Source organism: Mustela putorius, unplaced genomic scaffold, assembly GCF_011764305.1.
Source record: "Mustela putorius furo isolate JIRA1106 unplaced genomic scaffold, ASM1176430v1.1 tig00000759_pilon_pilon_pilon, whole genome shotgun sequence".
In the NCBI taxonomy this organism is placed as follows: Eukaryota; Metazoa; Chordata; class Mammalia; order Carnivora; family Mustelidae; genus Mustela; species Mustela putorius.
The window spans coordinates 8,713,331-8,738,050 of record NW_025421467.1 but is presented as its reverse complement, the minus strand read 5'-3'; the positions used below and the strand labels follow the sequence as shown (position 1 = coordinate 8,738,050).

At 36.1% G+C, this 24,720-nt stretch overlaps 1 protein-coding gene across 10 annotated transcripts; it reads left to right on the top strand.

Moving 5' to 3' along the window:
* Window positions 1–500: 500 nt before the first annotated feature.
* On the top strand, window positions 501–24,363 carry PNISR (PNN interacting serine and arginine rich protein). Of its 10 annotated transcripts, none has more exons than XM_013063801.2 (13): window positions 501–619; window positions 9,068–9,147; window positions 10,968–11,086; window positions 12,521–12,709; window positions 14,075–14,298; window positions 15,753–15,924; window positions 17,261–17,451; window positions 18,946–19,083; window positions 19,520–19,619; window positions 20,347–20,400; window positions 21,471–21,641; window positions 22,687–23,773; window positions 24,016–24,363. In XM_013063801.2, the coding sequence occupies exons 3-13, from the start codon at window positions 10,999–11,001 to the stop codon at window positions 24,044–24,046; spliced, it is 2,445 nt and encodes an 814-aa protein (XP_012919255.1). In that variant the 5' UTR covers window positions 501–619; window positions 9,068–9,147; window positions 10,968–10,998; the 3' UTR covers window positions 24,047–24,363. The 10 variants fall into 10 exon arrangements, with proteins under 10 accessions (XP_012919255.1, XP_012919257.1, XP_044940188.1 ...); XM_013063803.2 differs by having other exon boundaries at window positions 507–623; XM_004767081.3 differs by having other exon boundaries at window positions 517–786.
* The last annotated feature ends 357 nt before the right edge of the window (window positions 24,364–24,720 follow it).

The following is a 24,720-nucleotide window of genomic DNA, read 5'->3' as shown; positions in this document are numbered from 1 at the left end:
GTCAGCGACGCTCTGTAAGGCCCAAGCCTGGAGTACTCCAGATGTTCCAACTGAAAAATGCCGCTGTGGGCGTCCTGAGTAACCCGCCGGAGTTGGTTCAGTTTGACCCTGAGGCCTCTCCGTAGTCTGAAAGTAGCGCCGCGAACTCAGCCCCTCCCCCCTTTTCCGAAGCGAAAACGTTCCTGGCGGGGAACGTACTTCCCCCTTGAAGGAGATCACGTTGCTAAAGTTAAAAAAAAAAAATCGAGGGCGTTCTCTACCGAATACTTAGGCTCCTGGCTTTCTGGCCATTGTAAAGATGAAAATGGGCTCGGCATGACTCAATTAAAAGGTATCCTACAGGAATGTTAAGACACTTGCACGGTGCCGACTACGAAGTCCCAGGAGCTTTGCCCAAAACAAAAATGGCGTCGATGCAAGCTAACTGGCTATAGTCACGTGCTCAAAGACCAGGATGGGGGACAATATGGCTTCAGATGACAAGCGGATGTTATTATTATTCACTTCCTGGTGCAACCAATCGGGCGCCATCTTGTCTTGTTCGTGAAGAAGTAGAAGCATCGAAAGGTTTGGAGAGGTATTACAGGAACGGTGGCGACAACGGTGTTCCGGAATCAGAGTGAGTAAGTGGTGGAGAACAATTACGCGTGGGGACTTGGCAGGCCATTACAGCCTTCTTGGCTTCTCTGGCGAAGCTAGCATAACTTAAACACGTAGGCTGCGTACGCTGCTTGGCGCGACCGCTGGAACCTCATCTCCTTAAAGCGGCGGTGTCCGCCCGACTTGGTGAGTCAGAGCTATGCTCTCAGGGAAAAGGAAATGTTGTTACTAAAGAGAATGCTTACGACCCCTTGCTCTAACTATGAGAGTTTTCTCTTGGATGAGAAGGGACTAATTGTTGGGCTCCTGACCGGCCGTTAAGCACTGCGCGTGCGCAGTGGGAACCCCCTTATGGGGAGGGGGTGCAAGGGGGCGGAGGAGGAGGAGGAGGCGGGGGCCCGGTCCTGGACCTTCTGCGCCGTGCAGTTCCGAGTACGCAGGCGCAGCCAAGGGCAAATGCGTCCAGTTAACTACAATTTCATTCCCTAGTTTGTATTTTTGTTGTTTTTATTCGGTGATGGACATTATGTCTTAAGGTCCACGAGGGAAAGAGTAGTATCCAGCATTTCAATTTTATTATCTTGTGGTGAATATCATTATCTGAACATCACGGGCACTCGACGGATTTTGATTGATGATGGCTAATTCATAGAAGAGCAAAATAAACTTGAAATTTGTGACGAGTGCAGCAAAGCAAAAAAACAAAACTTGGACACAAAAGATTCACCTGTAGGACTATCTCGTGGGGCTCTAGGGGTAGTAACAGTAAACAGGTTCTTTGAAGATGTTCATGAGACTGTAGTTTAAACATACTTATTAATAGTTTTTTTTTTAAACCTTTTTTTTTTTTTTTAAGATTTTACTTATTTATCAGAGAGAGGGGGGGAGAGAGCGAGCACAGGCAGACAGAATGGCAGGCAGAGGCAGAGGGAGAAGCAGGCTCCCTGCTGAGCAAGGAGCCCGATGTGGGACTCGATCCCAAGACGCTGGGATCATGACCTGAGCCGAAGGCAGCTGATTAACCAACTGAGCCACCCAGGCGTCCCAAAACCTTTTTTCAGTTACAGAAAAAGTGAGCAGATGGCACAGAGTTCCCATATAAACACCCCGCCTTACACACAGTTTCTTTATTATAAATCAGTATGATATGTTTGTTACAATTAGTGGACTAATATTGACACATTATTATTAGAAAAAGTCTCTAGTTTATTGATATATCCTAATATTTTTTTCTGTCCCAGGATTCCGTTTAGGATACCATGTGATGTTTAGTTGTCCTGTGTCCTTAGCTTTCCTTTGGTTGTGACAGTTTTCAGGCTTTCTTAATTTTTGATGACTGTTACAGGCTGAATTTTGTCCCTTCAAAATTCATATGTTGATGTCAGTACCTCAGAAGTAACTCTATGTGCAGATAGCGTCTTTAAAGAAGTAAATGAAGTCGTTAGGGTAGGCCCTGATCCCTAATGACTGGTGTCCCTTATAAGAAGAGATTAGGATACAGAGGGACGACCGTACATATAAAAGCATAGAAGACAGCCATAATAAGCCAGAGAGAGGCCTTCAAACGAAACCTGTGGACGTTTCTATCTTGGACGTCTAGCCTCCAGAACTATGAGGAAATAAATGTCTGTTCTTTAAGCTACCTAGTGTGTAGTACTTTGTTATGGCAGCCCTAGCAAACTAATTTAGTGACCGTGACAGTTTTGAGGATTACTGGTCAGGTATATTATAGGGTGCCCTCCTACAGGAATTTGTCTGATGTTTTTCTCATGGTAAGACTGGCGGTAGGGGTTCTGGAGAGGAAGATCACAGAAGAGCAGTGCCTTTTTCAGCACATCCTATTAAGGGTATGTAATATGAATGTGATTTATCACGTTGATATTGACGTTGATCATCTGCTTAGTTTATGACAAGTTTCTCCACTGTAAAATTACTCTTCCCTATCCATCTCCTCCTTTCCACACTGTACTCATGAGAAGGAAGTCTTTTTGCACAGTATACATTTGAGGATTAAAGAGTTACGTTCCCCGTCCTTTAGGGTGGAGTATCTGTGTAATTTACTTGGAATTCTTCTGCATGGGAGATTTGTCTGTCCCTGCCAGTTTACTAGATCATTTATTTATATTAGTATGGACACATGAGATATTTATGTCATAATTGGTTATAATACAATGTTACTTTATTTTGTTGCTCAAATTGTTCCAGCTTTGGACATTGGGAGCTCTTTCAGTTGTCTACTGTGACCTGCCCCCATCCTTTTAATATTTTCATTTAAAAAAATTTTTTTTAGCACTTTCTTCTTGGCACTGTAAGGTATTCCAGGCTCATTTTGTATATATATTTTTTAAATCTCAGTCTGAAGAATCACTTATTTCTCTTAAGGATTTGAATTCCTTTTATTGGAGACGTGTATTAGAACCAAGATATGTCTGCTCTCTGTTACTGGGGTGTTGTTTCCTTTAGGATTGCTTGCTCTCCGTACGTTTATTTTTTTAATTATCACTTTTTTTTTTCCATATCTGTAATCAAACTATCCAATTCTCCAAAGTTTTGAGTGCCTCTTTTGATCTGTAAGCTGCAAAGTATTTCAATATATAGTAAAATGTATGTCCCAGCAAGTAGCAAAAGTTTGTTTTTTACTTTATTTCAAATAATTATAAGGTTAGCCTTTACTGGGGCCATTTCCACCTAACCTGAATTGAAAAATGAATTTTTTTTTTTTACTTTGAGGTCCAGTCACCTGATATGTAGGGCTGAAATGGCAGGGGAGAAGAGGTTTGTTGCATTTTATGGTTTTTTACACTGTGTATGTGATGTGAGAAACATTTCACCATATGCATCAAAAGCATGGATGTGTTTCTGTATCTCTGATTTTGCAGTTGATGCTTAAGTGCACTCCCCCACACACATACATACACACAGAAAGGAGGGGCAGAGGGAGAGGGGAAGAATCTTAAGTAGGCTCCATGCCCAGTGTGGACCCTGATGTGGAGCTCCATCTCATAATCCTGAGATCATGACCTGAGCTGAGATCAAGAGTTGATGCTTGACCGACTGAGCCATCCAGATGCCCCTTATTTATTTATTTGATGCGTTAAGTGCTTTAAAACAAACACTACATTTTTATCCTCATTCATCTTTGTCAGTCTGTGAGAGGACTTCTGCAAATATTAATGATGTCCTTTACACAAGTAATTTTAAGAACCTTAGAGCAGTGAATATTCTAATGTAGAATCATCTAAGAAATGGATAAGATAAATGATCATTTCTGGTTATATTCATTTCTTAGAGTTACTGTAACAAATTTCCAGAAACAGTGGCCTAAAACAGCAGAAATTTATTCTTTTACAGTTCTCTGGGCTAGAAGTCTGAAATAAAGGTTTCTGCAGGTCCATGCTTGCTTACTCTACTCCCAGCTCCTCACCCCTGTTGTAGGGGAAGATCCTTCCTTGCCTCTTTGTCTCCTCCTAGCTTCTGGCTGTTCTCAGCCATCCTTGGTTTTTCATGGCTGTAGGCACATCACTCCAGTCCCTGCTTCTTTGGTCATAATGGTGTTCCCTGTGTGTGTGTCTGTGTTTCTAATAAAAAACATCATTGGATTAGGACCTACGTTAATCCGGTATAACCTCACATCTCGAATACATCTGCAGAGACCCTGTTTCCAGAAAGGGTCACACTCATAGTTGGTGGGAGTGTGGATAGGACTTACACCTCTCTTTTTAAGGGGTCACGGTTTATTATATAACACTTGTCATAGTCATGAGTTAGATTTTTCCAGCTGTATGTGATAACTTAGATGATCTGATCCAAATCCCAGTTGTTTCCAAGGAAATAGCATAATAAATGGGATTAATTTAACCCCATAAAGGGAAAGGCCTGCAGCCTGCCTGATCTGTAATCAGATTTTCCAAATTTGAGAAGTTGAGCCTAAGGATCGTTAAAATTAAGGATAAAGGAAGGACAGATATATTGGAGTTGAGTTTTGATGTTATAAAATCAGAGTAGTAGTAACAATATTATTTTCTTCATTGAATATTAGTGTACTTATAAATAAATTTTAGCGAAGAGTAAAGTATTTCATCACTTAATATGGGCAAAGAAGCATGGAGAATTCAAATATTTGTAAGACTCTGCCCTCAAGAAGATCTTGTTTGAGGAAAGAAAAAAAGAATGGAAATTCATTGTAAATCTCTGTAACTGTATACTGTATCATGTTTAACTTATCATCATGGAAATTTTCAAACAGTACAAAAGTAGAGTATAGTGAACCCTAATGTACTTATCACTCATCTTTAACAGTTACCCTTCCAAATCATTATTAAACCAAATGTGTAAATGCCATTTTTAAGGCAATGAGGCTGTTAAGATAGAGGGTTGTGTTACTTCATTGAAAAATACTGAAGTTACGGGGCTTCTGGGTGGCTCAGTGGGTTAAAGCCGCTATCTTCGGCTCAGGTCATGATCCCAGGGTCCTGGGATGGAGCCCTGCATCATTGGGCTCTCTGCTCAGCAGGGATCCTGCTTCCCCCTCTCTCTCTCCCTGCCTCTCTGCCTACTTGTGATCTCTATCTGTCAAGTAAATAAATAAAATCTTTAAAAAAAAAAATACTGAAGTTACAAGATAAAATTTTTTGTTATTGCTATATGTGCCTCATATTTCTGTTTTCCAGTTATGTTTATTAGTGAATAAAGAAGGTTTTATATGTTGAAGATGAAGAAAGTGTGGGTTTTCTAAATCCTTGCCATCAAATCACTTACCAATCATGTTCTTTAATCAAGAAATAATTAATGAAATCTTTATCAAGTATTGTGCTAAATGCTTAAACATACATAAAACTTTATATTAAATTATTTGAATATACTAAGTATTTTTTTTTAAATCTGTCCCTTTACAAAATTCAGCAGAACTCTACATTTTATTCTCATGACCAGAGATACCCTTTTTGGACTATAGAAATTTACTCCAAATCCTTCATAGGAAAATGAGACAGAAGTCAGGTTATTTGTCCATAGTCTCATCATTATATTACTTGTGTGATGTTTATTGCCAGAGTCACTCAGGACTGTGCTGGTCAGCTTCCTTTGATTCTTTGTCTCTTTTAAAAAATCTATAGATTTATTTTTAAAAATACGCACTTAGGACACCTGCGAGGCTCAGTCAGTTAAGCACCTGCTTTTGGCTCAGATTATGATCCCACGGTTCTCGGATCAAGTCCTACATTAGGTTCCTTGCTCAGTGGGGATCCTGCTTTTCCCTTTGTCTGCCGCCCCCCTCCACCTGTGTTCTCTGTCTCTCGCCTTGCTCGCTCTCTCTGACAAATAAAAATCTTTGAAAAATATATATATTTAAAAAATAAAAACACGCTCATGGGGCATCTGGGTGTTTCAGTCCTTTAAGCATCCAGCTCTTGGTTTTGGCTCAGGCCATGGTCTTTCTTGGGTGTGGGATTGAGCCCTACATCTGGCTCTGCCCTCAATGCAGAGTCTGCTTATCCTGCTCCCTCTGCTCCTCCCGCGCTCGCTTTTCGAGCTCTCGCTCTCAAATATATCTTTAAAATAAGTAAAAATATACACTTGAGGTAAAATCATTCAAAGAACACAAGGATTTAAATAATCATTTTCTGATCTCTGTTTTCACTTCCTAGAGCTTACCAGTTTAAGAGTTTTTTGTAATTTAGGAATTTTCTATACTAAATTGCATTTTTTTTTAAGAGTTATTTATTTGAGAGAGATAGAGTATGTGTGTGTCTGGTGGGGAGGGGGCAGATGGAGAGAGATCTTAAGCAGACTCTGCACTGAGTGTGGAGCCTCACATGGGGCTTGATCCCAGGACTCTTGAGATCACGACCTGAGGGAAACCAAGAGTCAGACATCTAACTAACTGCCACCCAGGTGCCCCTAAATTACCTTTTTTTTTTTTTTTTTTTTTAAGATTCTGTTTATTTATTTGAGAGAGAAAGAGAACAAGCAGGGGAGCAGGAGAGAGAGGGAGAAGGAGGCTCCCCAGTAAGCAGGGAGCCTGATGCAGGGCTCCATCTCTGGACTCTGAGATCATAACTGAGCTGAAGGCAGACGCTTAATGGACTGAGCCACCCAGGCACCCCTAAATTGCATTTTTTAATAAGATTTTATTTATTTATTTGACAGAGAGAGCAAGGGAGAGGGGCAAAGAGAGAGGGAGAAGCAGGGAGCCCAATACAGGGCTTCATCCAGGGTCCTGGGACCATAACCTGAGCCAAAGGCAGATGCTCAGCCAGCTGAGCCACCCAGGTGCCCCTAAATTGCATTCTTAATGGAAAAACCTCAAGTGGGATCATAGTTTCTTTCATTTCGTAAGGCAGTTTATTTATCAGTATATGTCAGCATATAAAAGTCCATCTTTTTCATTGTAATGGCTGAATAACAATCGACTGTATGGTTCACTTTTATCTCTGACTTTGAGTGACCCTAAAAACAGGTGTTCCCTGTTACAAACATGTTGCAGGTTTTTGGGTAGTATGGTGAGTATACTCCTGTGGTTTAAGTTCTTAAAGTGGAATTGCTAGGTCAGAGGGACCTAGCAATAAATCAAATTTATAATTTTGATAAAATACTGTAATGCTAAATTGTCTCTCCCAAAAGACTATTGGGTATTTTTACCTTCTTTCTCATTCAGCAGTTATCCTCTGTAGCCAAGTCAAGTTTCTCAATTGCAGACTTAATTGAAGCATTTTATTAAATACCTCCTAACTACTTCTTTGACTTTTACTGTCACCTTCTTTGCTGTATTTTTATTCTGTTTTGCCTCTCAAAATTTCACATTTCTTTTTTAGTATTTTTCTCAGCCTAGGTGTATTAAACACTGTGTATGAATAGTTTACATAAAAACTTGGGGGAGTAAGAGGCCTTTGGAAACATAGTAAAAGTAGAAGTGACTGGTTTCAACAAACAAAACTGACTACAAGTAAAACAAATCAAACTCTTGAAAATATGCAAGTAAAAACATTTTGTGTGGAAGAAAACTTTTAAGGGTTTTTTTTTTTTAATAGTTAAAGCTTCAATTTATGATACACTGAGAGGTAGGGACAGGAAGATATTTTTCCAAAGATAAAATGAAATCTGGTTAAGTGTCAGATTGCTTTTAAAGAAGAAAAAAGAGTTGAGTAGAATGGCTTGGCTTGATTACCGATGCCACTGCCCCCCCCCCAAGCCCAGTTGTAAACTTGAGTGCTAGCAAAAATGATAGCTGAGAGAGTCTTTATGGCAGCATTAAGCATTAATTTTTGAAGGCTCTTTTGCTGAGTTTTCATGTGTTTCTCATTTAATCCTCACAAGAACTGTATGAAGTAGACACTTATATGTCCTCCGTTTTACAGATGAGAAAACTGAAAATTAGAGAGTGGTTAATTTGCCCATGTTCATGCAGCTAGGGAATGGTTTAGGTAGGCATCATGAACCAGAGCTTGTGCTCTGAAGTCCAGGTTACAGGTGATGGTTAGAAACTAAAAAGGAGAACTGAAAAAGTTATACACGACAACCAGAAAATCTAAGTAAGTGAATGTAACTTCATAGTGATTTTTTGGGAAGTAAGTATGTATTGAAAATGATGATAGGGAGTCAGTACAGTTTTTTTCATCATTAAAGTGGTGTTACTAAACGCATATCTGTTTGCAACTCTAGGAGGCACTGAATAGAGCTAGTTATAATGCCTACATTGTATGAGTTTATAACCTAGGACAGAAAAATCCATGCGTTGTGTTCTGATATACCATTAGAGCTTTGGAAAACGCATGCTTACACCATGCTTACACCAGCTTTTTGGTTCTCATAAATACAACAATTTCCTTATCATTAACCTTTTAAAAGTAAATGGAAGGAGCCAGAGACAGTTCATTTTTTCAGTTTGTATTCAGTGACTGCTGTGTGCCAGAAGCCGTAAGATAAAAAGATGAATGGATTTGTCTGTTTACCAACTTTTTAAAAGCTGTTAATCTAATGGGAATAAAATGCAAACGTTTGAAGGACAAATTGTTTTCACCTTGCTGGTGTTAATTTTTAAACTTAGAGTTTTATCGAAAAACCTAAATTAAAGCATTTATTACTTCTTTATGCCATTTAAGTTAATACCAGGTGGATGAAACTTCTTTTCAAATGTTTGTTGTTCCTTTTTTCTCAGTATATATAACAGTACCTAAATTGTTGGACATTATTTTGTATTAATAAATTGTTCCAGTAAGTAAAAAGGTATTTTGAGAGGAAAAATTTTTTAAAAAGTGTTGCTTTCATATTTGTGATGTACCTATTTCCCTTAACTTTATAAATGGTAAGTAGTATCTCATTATACAGTTAGTGAAAGAAAAATCTCCGGATTAATTTGAAGAAGATTACACTTTTATGTTGTATCTCTGGAATTTGTTTTTATTCTAGTAATTCTTCATAATTTAAGAGTAAACATATGCTCTTTTTCTCCCCCCCCACCCCCACCCAGGGCATAAGTAATCTTGCTGCTATGCTTCCAAGCTGTAGTCTGAATCAACCTAAATTTTAAACGGAAGGTGAACCTCTGAGGTCAGTCAAAATAGCAGTTGGTATTTCTTCTGGGTGTCCCCTCTTTTATTTGTTACCTTTTAATTAAAGTTGTAAAGGGTTCTAGTAAGTCATTTAGCTTTTAAAGTGTTTAAAGGTATAGTTGAAAAAGAGGAGAGGGAAACAGGAGAGAAGAAAGAAAATCTGAAGAAAGATTAGAAAAAGAAGCATATGTAGCTTGGAACTGAAATACAGTCTAGTGGTTGGTTTTATGTGTGGTGCTATTTAATTTCTATTTTGCCATATTCCAGTGATGCTATTATAATAAACTGTATTAGTGTAACTAGAAGTCAAAGTCAAGGTAACAAAAGGGCTGCTGCATATTTCATAATTTACAGTGCTCTTCAGTTGAAAGGTTAGGATCTGCCATTGATAGAACTTTATAACATTCTGTGAATGCTGCAAAGACCAGAGCTGTAAACCCCTTTAAGAGACTGAATCGTAGCAGCCGGTTATCCTATTTGAGTGGGTGTTTCTTACTTGTTAATACGACTTTTTTATTTTTTGTGATCCTGCTTGCTTTTGTCTTGTTTTTAGAGTAGAGGAAAAGGTCAGTCTAAAAAGATTCATTTAGTAAAAATTTATTTAATGCCTGCTCTATGCTAAGTCTCAAAAATGAAGAAACATGCCCTATGTGTGTCATTGGTTCTTGAATAGGGTTGTATATCATTGTTGGATGAAGTACAAATATACTGGACTTGTAGGAATTTTAAACTTCTTATTATGAAAGCTTTTAAAAGTAGTTTTAAAGTTTTTTAAAGTAGTTTAGAGAAAAGTAGACCAGTGTGGTGAAACCCCTCCCCCACACCCATCACCTAGGTTCTCTCTCCTTTTGTTTCCCATGCTATTTACGTGTTCAAGAAACTTGGGTCTCGGTAGACTCTCTCACTTTCTGGATTTGTCCGATTGTTTCTTTTGGTACTGCCTACGTCATTCTTTTGTTCCTTATAATTTCTTTATTCTGGAAGTAAGATCCAAAAGCTCAAATGGATTCAGTTAAACATTTTTGGTGAACATATTCATAGTGATTCTGGGGACACAATATATCTCAGGAGGAGATTCGTCTTGTAGGGGTGAGATTTCAACAACCTTTGTATTTGATTTCCTATCAACTTTTAAGATTTCCTGAGTCAGTTGTTTCATTAGGTTTGGTAATATGTGATTTTCTAATTCTATTTTACTTTTGCATTCATTAGCTGTAATTAGAAGAGTTTTCCTTCCTCAGCCAGAGCTGTTGTTTGGTTGCCCTTTTTAAGGAGTCTTGGTTGGGGAGAGATTAAATCACTTTTTTTCTTATAATCTTTTTTTTTTTTTAAGATTTTACTTATTTATCTGACAGACAGAGCTCACAAGTAGGCAGAGAGGCAGGCAGAGAGAGAGAGGAGGAAGCAGGCTCCCCGCAGAGTAGAGAGCCCGACGTGGGGCTCCATCCCAGGACCCTGGGATCACGACCCCAGCCGAAGGCAGTGGTTTAACCCAGTGAGCCTCCCAGGCACCCCCTTTCTTATAATCTTGAAAATAACTACATTTCCAGAGATCTGTATTGAAAAAAAGTAGATTCACCCCATCTTTTTAGGTAAATTGATTAGAGCTATGCTTGCCATCAAGCTCTGACACCATCATTAACATGAAATTTTGTGCTTTTGCTTGCCAACCTAAAAATTCCAGTTGCCTCTGGCAACCTGTTGACCAGAATTTTAGAGCTCTGATCACATAACTGTATCATCGTATAGTTTTTGATGTGTGAGCTTTTAAAATTAAAGAACTCTCATTCTCATTTTTAAACTGTTATTTTATTAAAGGTAGAAAATCAAATATATTTTAAAAGTCAGGATGTGGGATCAAGGAGGACAGCCTTGGCAGCAATGGCCCTTGAACCAGCAACAGTGGATGCAGTCCTTCCAGCACCAGCAGGATCCAAGTAAGGAAACAAATTGAATTTGGAAGTTGGGGAAGGGGAGATAGAGATGAGTGGGAGATGGGCGATGGGATTAAGGGAAATGGAATTGGGATTGATTTATTGGAGCATTTTATGAACAAAATTTAATCTTTTCTCATAAATAATATGGCTATACCATACATATTAGGGAATGGATTTCTCTTTGGGGGACTTCCCCAAAGAGTAGAAAGCTTTATGAGTATTTTACGTTTTCAAAACTGATTTAGTTCTTGCTTTTCTAAAGAAAGAAAAAAATCTTCCTTAAATGTGTTGCTTAAGTAAAGCACACTTTTGTTTATTAATTCCAAATCTTAAAATTCTATGTAGCTCATAGTCAACTGATGTTATGCTTTATATCTCATTTAAAAGTTTCTTTGTATTATGGAATTTATCAAACATATATGGATGTAGAAAAGAATATAGGGGACCCCTATTTATTACTTAGCTTTAATAGATGGCCAGTTTTGTTTCATTGATGCGACCCTTTCCACTGCACTGCTTTTATTGGGTTAATCTGTTTCTGTTCCTTTTTTTAATACCTACATAGCTTTGTATTACAGGATAATACTGTGATTTAATAAATCACTTTTGGACGATTGGGTGTAGCTTTTTACTTTTTGAAATAATTACCATAATTTTGTGTACATGTCATTGCGTTGTTACTTGTCCAGTAATTTGGTGAGGAAAAAAAATCCAAGAACTAGGTTTGTTACATTGCTGTTGCACATTTGAAAAGTTTTAGATACATATTACCTAAATTCAGCTCCATCTGGGTTGTGCCGGATGAGTTCTCTTTCATCTTCACTGAGATGTGAAAAAAACCTCTTACGCTTCTTTGTATCCTTTATTAATAATATTAGATCATCTTAAAATGTTATGTATAGATATTGGAGAAGGAAGAGGACCTTTAAGATAGCAAGGCAATACATTTTGAATAAAGAATGACTAAGAAGTTGTTAAGCAGTGTATTTTAACTAGAGAAGGAAAAGAGGGTGATGGTGCAGAGGAACATGGAAAAATAACTCTATTTCTCTGAAGCCTTAGAATTCTCTGTAGGCCTGGGTAGGTCCTGTTTGAAGAAGTGGTGTGTGAGTTTGATCATTTGTGTTATAATTAGTTAAAAAAAAGAAGACTTAAAAGTCTAACTAAACTAAGGTACAGGGGATAAATTTCTTGGGAGTTAATATTAGAAATAACAGTTAAGAGTGTTTTACTGGAGGTTTCTGCAAGTCTTATAGTTAAATCATTTTGTAGCCTGGATATGGGTTATTTTCTAAGCATCCTTTCAGCCATAACATACTGTAATATTTAAAATCTCTAGTAAGGAATAACTGAGATGTTTGTTTTACATAGAGGCACTATTCTTTTAGCTTTTAAATTCTGAATGTTAAATTCTGCTATATTAAATTATGTTAGGCCAGATTGACTGGGCTGCATTGGCTCAAGCTTGGATTGCCCAAAGAGAAGCTTCAGGGCAGCAAAGTATGGTAGAACAACCACCAGGAATGATGCCAAATGGACAAGATATGTCTACAATGGAATCTGGTCCAAACAATCATGGGAATTTTCAAGGGGATTCAAACTTTAACAGAATGTGGCAACCAGGTTTGTTGTTTCAAGTTATCCAGATTTTAGGACTATTTTTAAAATAAAATGTGGGTTAAATTAAACTGTTTAATTTGCTTAGTTTTATGACTTCTTGAAATTAATGGTCCTTAAAGAATAGGCAGTTTCATTTAGATTTGAATTTGAAATTTTGTGGTTAAAGTTGTTCTGTACTCAGTCTGCTAGCATTGTGGCACTCAGTTTGTTTCTTTTCTTGGTTCTTCATTCCTAGGCTGACAGGGGCTGGGAACACTGGAAACCTCACTTGGCATCTAGGGAAGAGAGCATTCTATGTCTCTCTGTTGCAACCTCTGGCCTTTTCAGAAGCAGCACTGGCAGAGCAAAACATGTCTAGCCTCTAATTAAAGAAATACTGTGTCACTATGTGACAAATTAGTCTGTCAAATATACGCTGCCCCTATTGTCCACCCATCTTTTTCTTCCCTTTTTTTTCAGATAGTGAAGATCTTCCATAAGTTTTTATGTTTTATTTTTTGTTTGTTTGCTTTTTTTTACTTCACACTATGATTTAGATTTCTTGATGCTAGTTCAGTTTTCCATGTCTTGTGTTATTATTTTTAGTAGTCACTTCAAGATATTTATAGAGGAATCTTTAAGTATGCTAATGGTGAAGTTTTAATCTCCCTTTCCCTATTGATACTTATTATTTCTCAATGTAAGAGTGGAAAATTCAGGAGGTAAACCTCTAACATCACTTTTTAAAGAATAATGAATATTCTAATCTTTGATACTCTGAGGTAGTTTATTTCTAGTTTTCTTGAAGTTACACCAAATTTCCCCGAATTTGAAAATGTTCTGGTTCCCAAGTTCAAGTTCTTAAATAACTTACCCTGGCATTCCTACTCCCCAACTTTATTTTACTGGCTCTCTTTGTGACCTGGGCAAGTGATTTACCTCTGTGTGCCTTAGTTTTCCCTCCTTAAATTGGCAAAAATAATACCTGCTTTCTCCCTACCTCACAGGGATGTTGTGAGGATAAATGTGTTCATGGAAGAAAGAAATTATATATAAAATCTCAAGGTGTTATTTTCTATGGTATTGTTATTGAACAGAAATAGAAAATTTCAACAAAAAATTGCTTTGGATTTTGTTACATTTATTAAAATTTTGGGCATTTGATTTTTATATGTTTAGGATATGAATTAGAGTGGAGTTAGCTCATTTGAATTATTTATTAGTTTAATTAATTGCTTATTTTTAAGATATACAAGAGGAATTTGACCAAGAAGTCATAAATTTTTAAATCTATTTCTTTGCTGAAAAATCTTTCTTGAGATCTTAAAAATTTGTGTTGATTTTGTTATAACCCCCTGTTGAATGTTTTTATGCCTGAATCCTAAATAGAATGGGGAATGCATCAGCAGCCCCCACACCCCCCTCCAGATCAGCCATGGATGCCACCAACACCAGGCCCAATGGACATTGTTCCTCCTTCCGAAGACAGCAACAGTCAGGACAGTGGGGAATTTGCCCCTGACAACAGGCATATATTTAACCAGAACAATCACAACTTTGGTGGACCACCCGATAATTTTGCAGTGGGGCCAGTGAACCAGTTTGACTATCAGGTGAAAGATATTTTGTTGCTTTAATATTGTAGATGTGCACGTAATCTACCATTCTTTGGAAGTGTCTCATCAAGAGTACCTAAGATCTGTGTTTCACTTTTCAGTCTTGTACAGATAAGGGCATATTATGTCTCAGAAAAGTTATCGATTTTTGGGTATTAAAATCATTAGATTCTTATTTTGTGGTTTTTGGTTTGCTTAGGAGAATGATATAAAGGATCGTTAGGGAAATGTTTGGATAAAATGAGAAATATGTAAGTGCAATAGCTATATGATGTTTTCTAATAATTTTAAAGTGGTATATTTAAATGTTGAATAAAGTTTAGAAAATTCACAGTAGTTGAATACATTATTTGTCAATAATAGATTATGGATAAGACATGAATAAAATACATGAAGAACAGATCATCTTCCTAAATGCAGTTCCTTCTGCTATGTAGAATTATGACTTTTTCTAGTGAGGTCATTTTTTTTCCATTCTGACATGACATGTTAATGGAGTTGTACATAATTTCCTTTGTAGCATCTTATTCATTCCTAGGGACATAGAACTCTATGGGGATAGTATCATTATGTGGGGCTTTATTTTCTCTAACTACTCTGCCAAGGGTCCACCCTTAAACTATAGTGCTAGGCGTCATTTTGAAATAACTGATTGCAGTTGTTAACCTTATAAACTGAACTATCATAATTTAAATTCTTGAAAAAATTCACATTATGGACATAAATATAACCAGTATTCACTTTGAGAGTAATCTAAACATACTCAGATATTTGTGGTATACTCATGCTTGGTATACAAATACGACCGTTTTTTGTTTGGTTTGGTTTTGAAGAAATGTAGAGGCAGGGAGCTTCTACTCACACCCTAATATCTTGATAGATCCCTATGCTGACAAGCCAGAGAGCTCTCTTGGTGATGGGCTTAAGAAAAGCCTCTGAATAGCAAAACTACAAAAAAAATTTAATGATTCAATAACTTTTATTTTGTTTAAAATAGATAACTTCTTGCAAGATTACAGAAACAAGTTCCACTAAGAAATAACTTGGAATTGATTTAAAAATTTTTTTCTTGTATTTTCTAGTTACAGAAAAATTGACATTTGATACCTTGGTAGTGGAAGGACTAGTTTATAAATGGATTCAGTATATATATATATATATATATACACACACATATATATAAAATATCCTTTTCTCTACTTCTTGAAAATAGTGTATTAGCTGAATTTTAGATGGCTCTTCACATTTACATAGGGAGAAAATCTTTATCTTTCTTAAGAATAGTAAGCTTAGGTTCTTGGGGTTACAGAAATATCGGTGGATGTTAGAACCATGGAATTCTTGGATTTGCTGCACACATGGATTTCTACTGTCCCAGTTCATAACACACGTGTGTCCCAGAGAGTATATTGTATTAATGTGAAGAAAAATAAACTGCAATACTCTTTCAGCATGGGGCTGCTTTTGGTCCACCGCAAGGTGGATTTCATCCTCCTTATTGGCAACCAGGACCTCCAGGACCTCCAGCACCTCCCCAGAATCGAAGAGAAAGGCCATCATCATTCAGGGATCGGCAGCGATCACCTATTGCACTTCCTGTGAAGCAGGAGCCTCCACAAATTGGTAGCTATTTAAGTTTAGTGAACCGCAATTGTCATGATTTCTTGATCATGTGAAAAAACTATCTTATTTTCTCAAATTGTTTTGACACTTCTGATATGTTAGGAATTGATAGTTAAAAACCGTATCATTTTATAGTCATAACCCTTAAAATTACAAAAAGGGTACTGGTATAAAATATAAAAAGTTCTCAGTAATTTTCTTTAAAAGAAATTGTTACTTAAACTCCAGATTTTGTGATGAATTGTAAATTTATCATGGCCATAGCATCTTGATATTTTTTCAGTGTTGATAGTTTGATACATTATGCCAATTTATGAACAGTTGTTCTCTCTCTGTTGTCTCTTTCCACTCTCCATTCATCTGATACGCTAATGTCAGATTAATTTTCCTTTTATTATTTCACTTTCCAGAAATATTTTGGCAGAAGATTTAGATTTTTAACATAACTAACTTAAGTCTAACCATAAGTTACAGACTTAAACTATTTTATATTTAGAAATCCAAATTGAACATATATTATACCAGAATGTTCAAGTGTTCACTTTCTGTTACGAAATAGACATTTTAAGAAGATTCTAACTTTTTTTTTAACTTACGGAAATCATACTTGTTCAAATGAATTCTCAGTGTGAAAGTAGACATGTGCTTTTGTTTGTTCTGTTTCCATATTTTAGGAAGCAGTGTAGTCTAAGAGTTTGGCTTGGAATTAGTGCCCATCACTACTACTGTTTCTTTAATTTTGAGCACATCACTTAATTTTATAAGCCTCTGTGCACTTAATTTTATAAGCCTCTGTGTTCTTATTTGTAAAAGAGATTGAGTAATAGTGATTTTTTTTTTTTTTTAAGAATTAAGCGAGATGGTGGTTTTTTGTTTTGTTTTGTTTTTTTTTAAGATTTTATTTATTTATTTGACAGACAGAGATCACAAGTAGGCAGAGAGGCAGGCAGAGAGAGAGAGAGAGAGAGGAGGAAGCAGGCCTCCCGCGGAGCAGAGAGCCCGATGCGGGGCTCGATCCCAGGACCCTGAGATCATGACCCGAGCCAAAGGCAGCAGCCCAAACCACCGAGCCACCCAGGCGCCCCGAGATGGTGGTTTTAATGTGCTTTCATAGTGCCTGGCTTATTAGAAGCATTAACACAATATTCACTGCTGTCATTAAAAATGATTTTAAAAAAGAAGCATAATGGTTAGTGGGTTGCTTTCCTATGGTCTTACTGGAGAAGGATAGTTATAAGCTCTCAAGTGGCACCAGTTTGTAGAAATCCAAGAATAAGAAACTCATGCATTTGTGATTTTTACTTAACTTAGAAAGGTTTCTTTTCACATGAAACAGATGCAGTAAAACGCAGGACTCTTCCAGCTTGGATTCGAGAAGGCCTTGAAAAAATGGAACGTGAAAAGCAGAAGAAATTGGAGAAAGAAAGAATGGAGCAACAACGTTCACAATTGTCCAAAAAAGAAAAGAAGGCCACAGAAGATGCTGAAGGAGGGGATGGCCCTCGCTTACCTCAGAGAAGTAAATTTGTAAGTGTTAGAATTACTTAACATGAAAGTCCATGTGATTTATATGTGAAAATTACTGAAATAAATAACTAGTAATGAGCACCGAAAGTAACAAAGTTCAGTCTTTATCATTTAGATGGTGTGAGTGGCTTAAGAATTTTTTTATTTAGCAATAATGTGCTCTCAGATGACATGATAGCCACAGCACTGGCCAGTATGCAACTCTGGAAATAGGTAGGCCTTCCAAGGCCATTTTGGGCTTCAGAAATAAATCTTGAGATAGCAAGGTTACTAGATTTAAGCAGACATTGGTTTAGCTTAAATGTCACAAATGCCATAAGTTACTTTTATCTTTTGACAAAAGAACGATGCCAAAGTGTGGTTTTTTGGTGGGTATTATGAAGATAAGAACCAAAAAACTGCCACTATTAAAGTTTACCTTTTTGGGGGGTAATTTTTAACTCTTTAAATGAAATAATGGATTTCCAGATTTAATAGGTTTAAGTGTCAAAAAATTGTTTGACGATTATCTTCCCTCTTCTCCCACATGCCTCTGGGCTTGTGTTACATGTAGTCTTCCCCTGGTTCAAATAGTCTTTTGAACTAGTCTGAAATTAGTGTTTCAGTGATCACCTTGTCTTTTACTTAGTAGGATTTTTTTTTTCTTAAGATTTTATTTATTTATTTATTTATTTGACAGAGAGAGAGAGAGAGAGATCACAAGTAGGCAGAGAGAGAAGGGAGAAGCAGGTTCCCTGCTGAGCAGAGAGCCCCTTGCGGGGCTCGATCCTAGGACCTTGAGATCATGACCCAAGCCAAAGGCAGAGGTTTAAACCACTGAACCACTCAGGTGCCCCTGCTTGGTAGGATTTTTAAGGGTAACTGCAGAACACTTCTTTGCCTAAGAAGAGTCCCCCTTTTAAGGTGTGCTATCTAGATACTGAAAACCTACAGCCAGGAACAGACAGACTGCTGGCATTTCCTTCATCTGAAGTACGTCTCATTTCTTACCTGCCCATTTCATAGCGAAAAAGAAGCAAGTTTCACTGAATTTCAAGGCCAGTTAAGATCTGCAAACTTACTTTAGACTTTTTAAATTTTTAAGTCACATGGTTTTAGGTATAATACCTTAAATTTGTAGTTTTTAAAGTTACATTGAATAATATAAATGTGGTCTACTTATCCAAAGTGCTATAAGCCACTCATTTCAGGACCATCATATATAGTGGATATTAATTCAGTCAGTTTTGGCATGTTATATTCCTGGTTATTTATAAAATAAAGTCAAAATTAACCAAGGAAAAATTGAAAAATAATTAAAATACTTGATTCTCATAACTGTCTTATAATTTTAGATTTCTTTTCAGGTAACACTTTATATTACTAAGTGAAGGCTGTCATTTTTATTTATCTGTTTGTAGACTTTTTAATTTGGGGTTTTAAAGTAGTGTGTAAGATAATGATTTTACATTATAAGCCTGAATTTGGGTTACACATACTATTACTTGTTTTTAGGATAGTGATGAGGAAGATGAAGACACTGAAAATGTTGAGGCTGCTAGTAGTGGAAAAGTCACCAGAAGTCCATCTCCAGTTCCTCAGGACGAGCACAGTGAACCAGAGATGACTGAAGAAGAGAAAGAGTATCAAATGGTAGAATGTTAAATTTCTTACCATGCACTGAATTTTTAAAAATTTGTTATTTTTATTATTTATTTATTTATTTATTTATTTTTTGGAGAGGGAAATGGGGACAAGAGGGAGAGAGAGAGAATCTCAAGCAGGGTCCATGCCCAGCACGAAGCCCGGCATGGGGCTTGATCTCACGATCCTGAGATCATGACCCTGAAATGAAGACTCGGATACTTAACCAACTGAGCTACCCAGGCACTTCAGCTTATGTGTTTTAGAATAATTTTCAAATATGCAGTTGCTTGGAATGGCTGATATGATCTCTTTAAATATGTTTTATAAAGTGGCTTTGCACATTAATTTTTTTTAAAAAGTCAAACTGTATTAGTAACTGTAATAATTAAGTTAAAAATAATATGCATAAATGTATGTAAACATGTAAAATATCCTTCCATAGATGTTGCTGACAAAAATGCTTCTAACCGAAATTCTACTGGATGTCACGGATGAAGAAATTTATTATGTAGCCAAAGATGCACACAGGAAAGCAACGAAAGGTATATTGTGGGTGTTTTTGGTTTTGTTTTTCTGGGAGTATTTTGGTTTTGGTGGCTATTTTGGACTCTTTTTGGTTGTCCTTGCTGAATTCTAGCAGATATTTGAATATTTTCTTCTTGCATGTTTTAACTCTCCAGGAAAGTTTAGGTTTGTAGACACCATATTAAAACTATATGAATATTTTTCTTTTATTACCCAACTTGCCTGTGTGCAAATTAGCGATTAGGTTGTTTTTTCTATAAAACATATAGTGGAAAAATTCTTGATATTTGATTTATTTCACCTGATTTTGTTTTTTTATAGATACCATGGTATTGGTGTATAACTTCTAATACAGTTTAGATTCACTAGTGAATTGAGTCAGTTTTCACAGTTTACCACTTAGAGTACTTACAGAAGCAAGAAATTCACCCATCCCCACCCCCTCTATTTTTAGTAACACAAAATATATTGAAAAAAAAAATTATGGACCATACCTCAAAAATAAAATAACTGATGTAGTAGTCACATTTTTCATCATTATAAACCAATTTCAGCTCACTTCAGAATTATAATTTCAAGGCCAGACATGCTACTGGTTTAAAGTGAATGTTATGTTTTTAATGTTTCTTCTCTCCCCAAAAAGCAGCAATAGTAGTAGATTTAACAATACCATAGACTCTCATGACTATGAAATCGTGGCTATTTGTGTTAACATGTTGTTCCTGTTGTTGATGTGATACAAAGCTCCTGCAAAACAGCTGGCACAGTCCAGTGCACTGGCTTCCCTCACTGGACTCGGTAAGTGTTTTCCTTATTTGTGAGAGGGCCTTAAAGAGAAAATCACACTTACCTTGTCTCTCTACGTGTTCTGTTTTGAAACTGTACTATTCCTACTCAGTTTATAAAACCTAGGTTTTAGGGTTATATCAGTTTCTAAAAGGTTTGCCAATTTTTTTTTTTTTGCCTAAAGCGTTCACAAAGGGATTATTATAAATCATTATAAATGTGACTAATTCATAGTTTATTGGGGCAAGTTGTAACAGTTCATAATTTAGCTGTGATAATATTTAAGCTCACTTTCTGAATTATTTGCATACGTGCTTTAGGGAAGAACCCATCCTCTAATGCTTTTAAGCACCTTTATGTAGATTGTGTTGTAGTAAGTCGAGTTTTAACATAGAGGAAAAGAGTTTATCTTACCATAGTATCATAGTAGTGATGTGTTCATAATTTGCTCTTTGCATGATATATTCTCAAATCTATGAAAGCTTAAACGTGCCTTTTCCGCATCATATCAAATTAATCTTTGTGGGGACCAACAGAAATGGTTAGAAGCAAATGCCCATGTGATTTTGTGATGATTACTATGTAGGTCACTTCAGGGTGGGGAGTAGTTTTAGCACCGTACCATTTCTGACCAGTGAGAATTACAATATTCTAATTTTTTTTAGGGAAAAAATACTTTTCATACTACCTGGGATTTCTGAGCTTTGAACAATGAAAGAATTAATTTTACAAATATTTTCAGGAATATCAGTAGTTGAATTGACTATCTTTAGTGAGCCTTTGTTATTGCCCTGTTAAATGGTTTCGTTGGTTTGCGTGGACAGTAAAACAAACCATTATCACGATTCCTTTGTGGTGAGAAATACATGAACTATTCCAGGAAGAATGAAATTCTGTTAATTTTCAGGAGGGATCTATAAACTCCTTAAGAATTGGAATTTATACTTCTCCCCACCCCGAATAAGCATAATCTTCCAAGAAAAGGCAATGAAAAAAGAAATTAGCTTTCTTCTCGGACCTTAAAAATTTTTTAGTATATAGAATAATTTTTCCATATGATAGACTGGGCTTTATGCACACAGGTGGACTGGGTGGTTATGGATCAGGAGACAGTGAAGATGAGAGGAGTGACAGAGGCTCTGAGTCATCTGACACTGATGATGAGGAATTACGGCACCGAATCCGGCAAAAACAGGAAGCTTTTTGGAGAAAAGAAAAGGAACAGCAGCTATTACATGATAAACAGATGGAAGGTACATCTTTAGACTCCCTTAATTTTTTGTCTAGTTCTGTTTGTGTGTGTGTGTGTGTTTTAAATAACCAGAAAATACCAGGGACAGAATTAAGGTTAGAGTATAGATAATATGGGACGTAACTGAAACTAAGGGTTTTGGCTTACTTGTATTTTTTTTCAAAACTACAAAAGCTTGTAGTATTCAAAGTATGTAGTTTATAAAAGGTAAATTTGGTCTTGTTTTGTAAGATATTAATTTCAGTAGCTGTAAGTCAGTATATTTTCATTTCTAAAGTTATCATAATGAAGAAGAAAGCTTTTGAAATAGAAATATATTTGTAAAACTAATGTAATTTGTAGCTAGAATATTTAGTGTGTAGCTAGTATATTTAAGGAAATAGAAGGCTTTTAGAAGCTTTTTTATGCAAAATACTGTATATGTTCTTTATAGTTTATATAATGATATTAGGAATACTGAAAGTATTTTGAAGTTTTTGGAAAAATCATACTTGGACGATTGGGAAGGTAATTATTAAGAGTTAGCAGTTGAAAATTCCCTATAAAATTACTTACTTACCTTTAAGTTGCCTTATTGGACAAAAGGGAAATCGTTTTAGATTGCTTGAAATGTACCTTTATACTTCAGTACCCTGTTGCTGTATTGTCCAGGAGCATGGCTAACTACTTGTAGCTATTGAACATAAGAAATGTACCTAACCCTAAATTGAAATAATGCTGTAAGTAGGTGTAATACATAATAGATTTGAGAGATTTTATGTGCCCCAAAAAAGCAGAATATCTTAGTACTCTTTTGAATTTATTACATACTGAAATGATAATGTTTTTGGTATATTGGGTTAACAAACTATTGAAATTAAGTTTATCTTTTTTAAATTTTTTTAATGTAACTCGACAATTTTTAATTGCTTATGTGACTTGTATCCTATTTCTGTTGAAGAATGCTGTTTCACTGTTACGATCTAATAGCTTGAAATTTGGTAGTTTAGGAGTTTTTTTCATTATACATTGACATTTCATAGTATTTTTGTCTTTTTCTCTTTCAGAAGAAAAGCAGCAAACAGAAAGGGTTACAAAAGAGATGAATGAATTTATCCATAAAGAGCAAAATAGTTTATCACTACTAGAAGCAAGAGAAGCAGATGGTGATGTGGTTAATGAAAAGAAAAGAACTCCAAATGAAACTACGTCAGTTTTAGAACCAAAAAAAGAGCATAAAGAAAAAGAGAAACAAGGAAGAAGTAGATCAGGAAGTTCTAGTAGTGGTAGTTCCAGTAGCAATAGCAGAACGAGTAGTACTAGTAGTACTGTCTCTAGCTCTTCATACAGTTCTAGCTCAGGTAGTAGTCGTACTTCTTCCCGATCTTCTTCTCCTAAAAGGAAAAAAAGACATAGTAGGAGTAGATCTCCAACAATTAAAGCTAGACGGAGTAGAAGTAGAAGTTACTCTCGCAGAATTAAAATAGAGAGCAATAGGGCTAGAGTAAAGATTAGAGATAGGAGGAGATCTAATAGGAATAGCATTGAAAGAGAAAGACGAAGAAATCGGAGTCCTTCTCGAGAGAGACGTAGAAGTAGAAGTCGCTCAAGGGATAGGCGAACCAATCGGTCCAGTCGCAGTAGGAGTCGAGATAGGCGTAAAATTGATGATCAACGTGGAAGTCTTAGTGGGAGCAGTCATAAGCATAAAGGTGAGGCTAAAGAACAAGAGAGAAAAAAGGAGAGGAGCCGAAGTATAGATAAAGATAGGAAAAAGAAAGACAAAGAAAGGGAACGTGAACAGGATAAAAGAAAAGAGAAACAAAAAAGAGAAGAAAAAGATTTTAAGTTCAGTAGTCAGGATGATAGGTTAAAAAGGAAACGAGAAAGTGAAAGAACATTCTCTAGGAGTGGTTCTATATCTGTTAAAATTATCAGACATGATTCTAGACAGGATAGTAAGAAAAGTACTACCAAAGATAGCAAAAAACATTCAGGCTCTGATTCTAGTGGAAGGAGCAGTTCTGAATCTCCAGGAAGTAGCAAAGAAAAGAAGGCTAAGAAGCCTAAACATAGTCGATCGCGATCCATGGAGAAATCTCAAAGGTCTGGTAAGAAGGCAAGCCGCAAACACAAGTCTAAGTCCCGATCAAGGTAGTATACTTTTTAAAGTATTTTGTCTGATTTAAAAAAAAAAATTTGACTGAATTTATTCAAAGTTGAAAGTGTCCTTTCTCTCTCTCTCTTTAATAACAACTCAGTTTGGTACTTGATAAATGAACATAGTCTTAAGTAATTTTAGAAATCCTATATAATAATATTTATTTAAAAATTGCAGATTCTTTAGTTTAAAATACATTTTTATTTTTAAATTTGTCTTTTCCCTTTTTTTTCAGATCAACAACCCCTCCCCGTCGTAAACGCTGAGGAATGATGTGGCAAGAATGCCATGATGTTTAAAAAATTCCATGAGTTTTAAGGGCTTGTCTCATTATAGAGGCACATTGTGGCTGTGTAGGTGAAACCAGAATCTTTTTTTTTTTTTTTTTAATCTGTAAATAGGTGTACTTTTTCCAAATGCTGCTCCAAGTTACTTAATAGGATTTCTTTGTATTACATTTTTTTCAAAAAATAGTGCTTAATAAGACTATAAACATTGCCATTCTCTTTCAGCTGTAATGTTCTTAAAATTATTCTTGAATGTACTGTGATGTCAATAAAGCTCTTCAGTTCATTTTTGTTAACCTCTTGCACCTTAATTTTATGATTTTAATCTAAGGAACGTACTTTTATAAAAAGGCAGCTGGAATTTTGTATAACAGGTTTTAAAGGTACTTCCTCTCATCTTCCCCAAAGAAAATGGTTTTAACTTAATAGTTTGTCAAAGTTTGTAAACTGTACCCATGGATTTTTGTCAAATTCCAACTTTAAGGGTGTGGAAGAGGGCCAAAAATAGACCTTTACTTTTCATTTGGAAACATTTGACAGCTTTCTAAACTTTTTTTTCCTATTTTGAGGATTTTCAAGTAATATATTCTCTGTGTATAAAGTATGGTTTACTTCTGTACAGTGAAATTGCTGGAATCAATCAAGCCAGTGCA